Genomic DNA, 5977 nt, shown 5'->3' with positions numbered 1-5977 from the left:
GGCCCATGTTCATCTTGTTGCCGTACTCCAATTAAGAGTTGCCTCACCATACCTAACTTAGAGCTGCCTGGCTGTCACTGGAGCAATGACCACTGCGGGGGAAGGCCAGAATAGCCCCACTTATGAACTTTGGGTGTCAAGCATGCTTTTTGGGTCCAGAGCATGCTGGGTTATAAGCAGAGCATGCTCTGTCCTGTCCTTACTGGAACCTGCTTCTTGCAGTAGTGTAGGCAAGTTTTGTGGTTACTGTATTAAAACTACATTAATTACTTTTGCACTGTTAGTTTTCCATATAAACAATTGTTGTAGTTGCTACAGGGATAACTTGCTCCCCAAAAAGAAATGGAAGTGGTCTGTGCAATTATGAATGGGAATGTGGGGTCTGTGGGACAATGCCTCTCTTAGAAGGAGACCTCAGTCTCAAGGAGTTTGCGTATTTTTGGTGTACTCTAGTCAAGGGATCTCAGCACAGATATTACTTATTCACTCATGGAAATCTGGGCTTACTTACTCTCTGTTTTTCACCAAAGTGTTCAGAAGCTGAATGAATTTCTCTTAAGTGATGAGATTGGAGGTGACAGCTGGAGAGATGGGTGCAGCTCAGTAGCTTATGAGTCATGTAAGAAGCACACAGGATTTGTAAGTTCTGTTTTCTGATGATAAATTTTAAAAAATGGGGAGACAAATTGGTCCAAGGAGGGTGGAAAAAAGAGGCACAAAACGGACACTGAGGAGAGTGGGTTCTAGCAGTAGTGTAACTAAGGCAGAGCGAGGGGGAACACCTGCCTTGGGTGCTGCCCATGAGGGGACACCAGGGGTCCCCTTACTGGGAGTGTTTGCCATGGCAGGGACTGACCCTGCAACAATCAAATAAAGGCACTCCAAAGCAGAGAGTCTTCATTAACTTCTGCCTGCATGTGCTGGGAGCAGGGCTCAGCTGACACAGGCCAGCAGTGCTCCCTGGACTGGTTTCAGAATGTGGGGTGGGGGGAGTGGAGGGAGTTCATTTTGGGGGTTGCCTAGCCAGCATTGGAGGGTAGGTTGGGTGGATTGGAGGTGGGGAGCTCCAATCAACCAGCCCCACCCCCATTCCAGCATGGTTGGGAAAACGGCAGAAGGACCTCCCTCCCCTGCCTTCTCCCCCTTCCATCCTGAGCCAGAATACGAGCTGCGAGAGCAGAGGAGGAGCTAGGGGAAGAGGCTACAGAGATGCAGCCTCTCTCCCTGGATTGGATCCAAATTGAAGCCTGATTGCCCACCCTTCCAACTCGAGAGCGAATGTCTATTGGGTCAGAATTGGTCTGTTAGGTCAGGAGGATCGGTCTAACTCATAGTGCTTTCTGTATAGATCCAGGAGGTGCACTTCTGTCTGCCTTAGGAGAGACAAACAGGAGAGAAGTTTTATGAGCGAGTGTGGGGAGGTGGTACTTGATAGGAATGTGGGAGTAATCAGAGAGGTGACAAAATTGGAGAACAAAACTGGGAACAGGAAGAGGACAAAAACTAACACAATGCTTAATGAGGGAGGATACAGAAGAAGTGGCAGAAATATGTAGAACTCTGAATTTTTTTTTTGCAAAAATCTAGTTTGTCTAATCAAATATATCACCTCTACCATGAGTTCTGAAAATGATAAGAAACTTAAACCTTATACAGAAACAGATATGAAGCCAATGGAGGGTTGTAAAAAGATATCTATTGTTTTAGTGGATGAGGTTGTTTAGTAAATGCTGAAAGGAGATTCTCAGGACTATTATAACACATGTTGAAATATCCCGTTCCTATTCACATTTTCTTTTTTTGATCCAAATTAATCAGAGGAAGGGGGCAGGCTATTTTGTTTCAATGGAACTGTGTGTTGTCATCTTTTAAGAACTCCAATTTGTTTATTCTTAATTTTGTGATATAGCACCCCAAGGCCATCAACAGGAAACAGCCATTGAGATATCAGCTGGAGAGCTATGAGCAGTCATCCAGGAGGCAGCCACGTCCCTTAGAGATTGGTGATATTGCAATCAAGGTGGTTTGAATTCGTGAATTAATTATTTACAAGGATTGGAGCCTCATGATCTAAAGTAAACTGATCCCAAAGTGCTCCAATTCTTCAGTCCTTTTAAAGGCAAATCTACTGAAAAATCAGCTCCAAGACCATTGGATAACTATGTACTTAAAATTACTTGGCATCAAATGTAGAATGAGAACTATTTACTGAAAATCAATTCCCTGAAATGACCCATTTTTCCATCTCAGTGAACAAATCACAATGGTGAAAGAATAAGAACCAGATGGTTAAGTATAGAGTAATTGGTATAAATTCCTTTTTCTTAGATCTCTCTTGTACTACCACTCTACTTAAGTGTAGAAAAACATTCCTTCTACCTATGTAGAACAGTTCTGCCTAGGTGAGAACTCATATCTTGCCTATCATCTGTAAGTACCAGAGAACACCATTTCTGGGGTTCAGTTTCTTCCTTGGATAGAATGACATAGGATCTTCCTCTGAAAGAGATGATTAAGCTAAGGAGTTTTTCCTTGTATGTGTCCTTTTGAAAATGGCATTTCGTATTTTACAAAGCAAAAGATAGAAAATGAAATATATATACCTTATACTATTATGTATATTTCACTATATATGTTATATTATTTATAATATAAAGCATATACTATATGTCATATATGTGATATATAGTATATTGCATGCCGTATAATAATTCATAATATATATATAATATATAGTAAATATATTGCGTATTTAATTTATAATCTTTGTTCTGTTCCCCTTTTTAACTTGTTTTTACTTGGTGTGCCATACCTAAATATGTCTTATCATTGTTAGACTCATTTTTAATACAAACCAGGTAACTAATTTATTTCTTCAAGTATTTGCACTTCTAATATATGAAATTATTTTGTAGGTCATCAATGGATACTTTTCTTGGGGGAGTGGTTTAGCTACATTATCCAATATAAACATCAGAATCCCAACAGGTAGGATCAATGTGTACTTTAAATGCTAAATGTACTAAGCTGCATTGTCATTTGTTGTAATTCCCGTTTCTTCTGCATGTAGGTACAAGCACAAAAATAACTGTGATGGGACTTGTGTAAAGAAAAATAGAAAGACAGAGAATGTAAAAGTTCATAAATTATGTTTTGTGGAACTCCATCTTAATTCTAAAGAACTAACTATTAATAGAAAGATTTTACTATTTTACAGCCTCCCCGCACAGGGCCCACAACTGACCCCCTCCAACAGCAGCAGGAGAGGGGTACTCAGAGCCTGCTGCTGCCAGCCCTCCCATGGTGCAGCCCCAAGCAGCTCAGAGCCAGTACTGCCTGTGCCACTGGTTGGGGACCAGCGTCATTTGCCAGCATCACCTGGGGGCCAGCACTAATCACGTGGACCGCATCCCGCACTGGGTCCTGCTGTCATGGAATCAGCCTGGCCTGGCAGTCCAAGCCACCCCAGTACTGGCAGGACACAGCTTTGCTCAGTGTGCTGTCCCTGCATGCTGCACCAGGTCCTGCATCCGGTGGCAGTGCTGTTTAACCCATGGTATCTGCAGGACCTGACCTGATGCGGCTCACTAGCCTTGCTTTGCACTGGAGCGGGATGCATGGCTCCAGGAGGTGCAGCTCCTGTGCAAACACACGCTAGCTGCACAGCCTGGCCTGGGCTAGAGCAGGTCGTGTCAGGCCAGTGGGGCATGTTTTTCCATGAGGCTCAGGCTCATCCGAGCCTCATGGAAAATGCATCCTGCTAACCAGAGCTGCAGGGGCCGGGTGGAGGGACAGGTGCGTGTCAGCCCCTGCTCCAGCCCCTTCACAAACCCACCCGCATATGGCACATCCCCCCCACTGCTCCCCATACCCCCTGACATTCCCCTCCACTCCCCATGGTGTCCAACAACCCCCTCCACTCTTGACACCCCCCTGACATCCCCCTCCACTCCCCAACATCCCCCTGCCACTGTCTATAGCCCCTGAAAACTCCCTCCACTCCCGACACCCCCCGACATCCCTCCGCCATTCCCCTGGCCCCCGACATCCTCCTGCTACTCCTCACACCCATCCATGCCCACCCCTACCCATAAGGCCCCCCCCAACCCATGTCCCTAACTTACCCTTGACAGCATCGGGGGCAACAGAAGCACCACAGAGACACTCCGTCGAGAAATCAGAGCATCTCTCTTGGAGGACCGATGCCTGGGTTGCCTCCAGGCACAGTCCTGTCCAGTGCCTTGCCCTGCTGTTCCACGGTGCCTTTTTTTTTAATCCCTGGATATCCAGGGGTCTAATTTTGTCTCCAGGCTGCAAATATTCGGCACAGGGAACATTTTTTTTTGTTCCCAAATGTGTGTCTTGCAGTGTCTCAAAGGGGTTTGAGATGCTGCAAGACACATGTGCGTGCTCATCTGGATGTGCCCTCAGAGGGCATTTCATGAATTAACAGGCTTTAACATGCAGATGCTCATATTTTAAGTGCCATTAGTATTGTTGAAATAGTAATGGGTAACTTCACCCTAAGTAACTGCAAACATCCCCCCAAATGCGGCCACATGTGACCTTTAAAGTTAGACATTCCTGCACTGCAAGAATAGGAATATGCAGGGGAATTATGTCATACTACATGTCATTAACACATATACAGCATATAACATAAAAATATATTCACCTTATGGAAGATACTATATGCCTGTATCCATTCCTTAAAAATTAACTGGAAACATGTAGAACTTCATATTCACAAAAGCATATTGGGTAGCAAGAAGTATAACCATGTTTTTTAAATACTTAGTGAATTAGGCCTTGATCATTTGGTAATCTTTTCTGGTTTTCATTTTCATTATGTATTAATTATTATTTCTTTTATCGTTACAGGTCAGATGACAATGATTGTGGGTCAGGTGGGCTGTGGCAAATCTTCACTTCTCCTTGCTATACTTGGAGAGATGCAGACTCTGGAGGGAAAAGTTCACTGGAGCAAGTATGTTTTCCACAGCTTCTAACTGTTCTATTCTAAGATGACCTGAATGGGGTTTCATAATGAACAGTGCAAAATGTGTTGGCTCATCATCTGGTTCCACCTGCCAAAATATTCCCTATAAAGTGTCACCAGACATTTACCTCAGATTCTTTGTGTTGCAGCTGATAATATTTTCTTTGTGGCAGTGTACACAAAGATGGAGATGTAATAGTGAGATTGTTGAGGAAAGAACTGTAAGGGAAGCTAAAAACAGTTGAAACCAGCTGAGTGGTCAGTCTCTAGCATACTAATGTTAGTTTATGACCTGAATTGGAAAGATATACCCATCTACATGTCAAATATGTGTTATGAGGCACAGTTTAAAGCATCAGGGATGAAACAGTGGTTCCATGATGGGATTTTTGCCATTGTCTTTAGGAGAGCCACCATTTTACAACATGCATGTATTCTTTATTCCTTGAGCATTCTTTCTGTGACCACTATACTCATATGATGTGTTGCAAACCCTATACTGCTATGTTACTCAAGCCTGTGAAAATGGTTGTGAAATTCCTCCATTCCATATAAAAAGAGAAAAAATAAATAGAATATTTAACAAATATAATGGACAAAACTGCATGCTAGTTTTGGATTCTTGTCTAATTGTAATTAGGCTGACCAGCATTATTTTACATGATTGTGCTGCGGGTAACAATAAAGAGAGGACACATCAAAGTTTCAGCAACGTTAATTTGTAGTGTGACATGTGTCAGGTACCAGCATAAATGAAAAATGCTCTTTCCAATTTAAAGATGGTGCTGCTAATAAAGAAAAGCCCAGTGAGAGCTTGGACTGAAAATGACCCAAGCCTGTACCTGTTGAAGTCTGTCAAATCTTTAATGTTGACATCTGTGGAAGTAGGATTTCATAGATTTCATAGACATTAGGGCTGGAAGGGACCTCGGGAGATCATCGAGTCCAGCCCCCTGCCCAAAGGGCAGGAAGTCAGCT

The 5977-nt window shown here is 43.2% G+C and overlaps 1 protein-coding gene across 7 annotated transcripts in view; it reads left to right on the top strand.

The window, feature by feature from the left end:
* ABCC9 (ATP binding cassette subfamily C member 9) overlaps positions 1-5977 on the top strand; it is a 133510-nt gene that overhangs the window by 52052 nt on the left and 75481 nt on the right. For all 7 annotated transcript variants that reach the window (XM_019544418.1, XM_019544417.1, XM_019544420.1 and 4 more), the window contains 4 exons: positions 531-639; positions 1910-2020; positions 2916-2988; positions 4882-4987. In XM_019544418.1, the coding sequence (XP_019399963.1) occupies positions 531-639; positions 1910-2020; positions 2916-2988; positions 4882-4987 (399 nt within the window). The remainder of the gene's footprint in view (positions 1-530; positions 640-1909; positions 2021-2915; positions 2989-4881; positions 4988-5977) is intronic.

This window comes from Crocodylus porosus, unplaced genomic scaffold, assembly GCF_001723895.1.
Source record: "Crocodylus porosus isolate Cpor-Errol unplaced genomic scaffold, CroPor_comp1, whole genome shotgun sequence".
Taxonomy (NCBI): domain Eukaryota; kingdom Metazoa; phylum Chordata; order Crocodylia; family Crocodylidae; genus Crocodylus; species Crocodylus porosus.
Note: the sequence above shows the minus strand (reverse complement) of the source record. Positions and strands in the feature narration are given on the sequence as shown.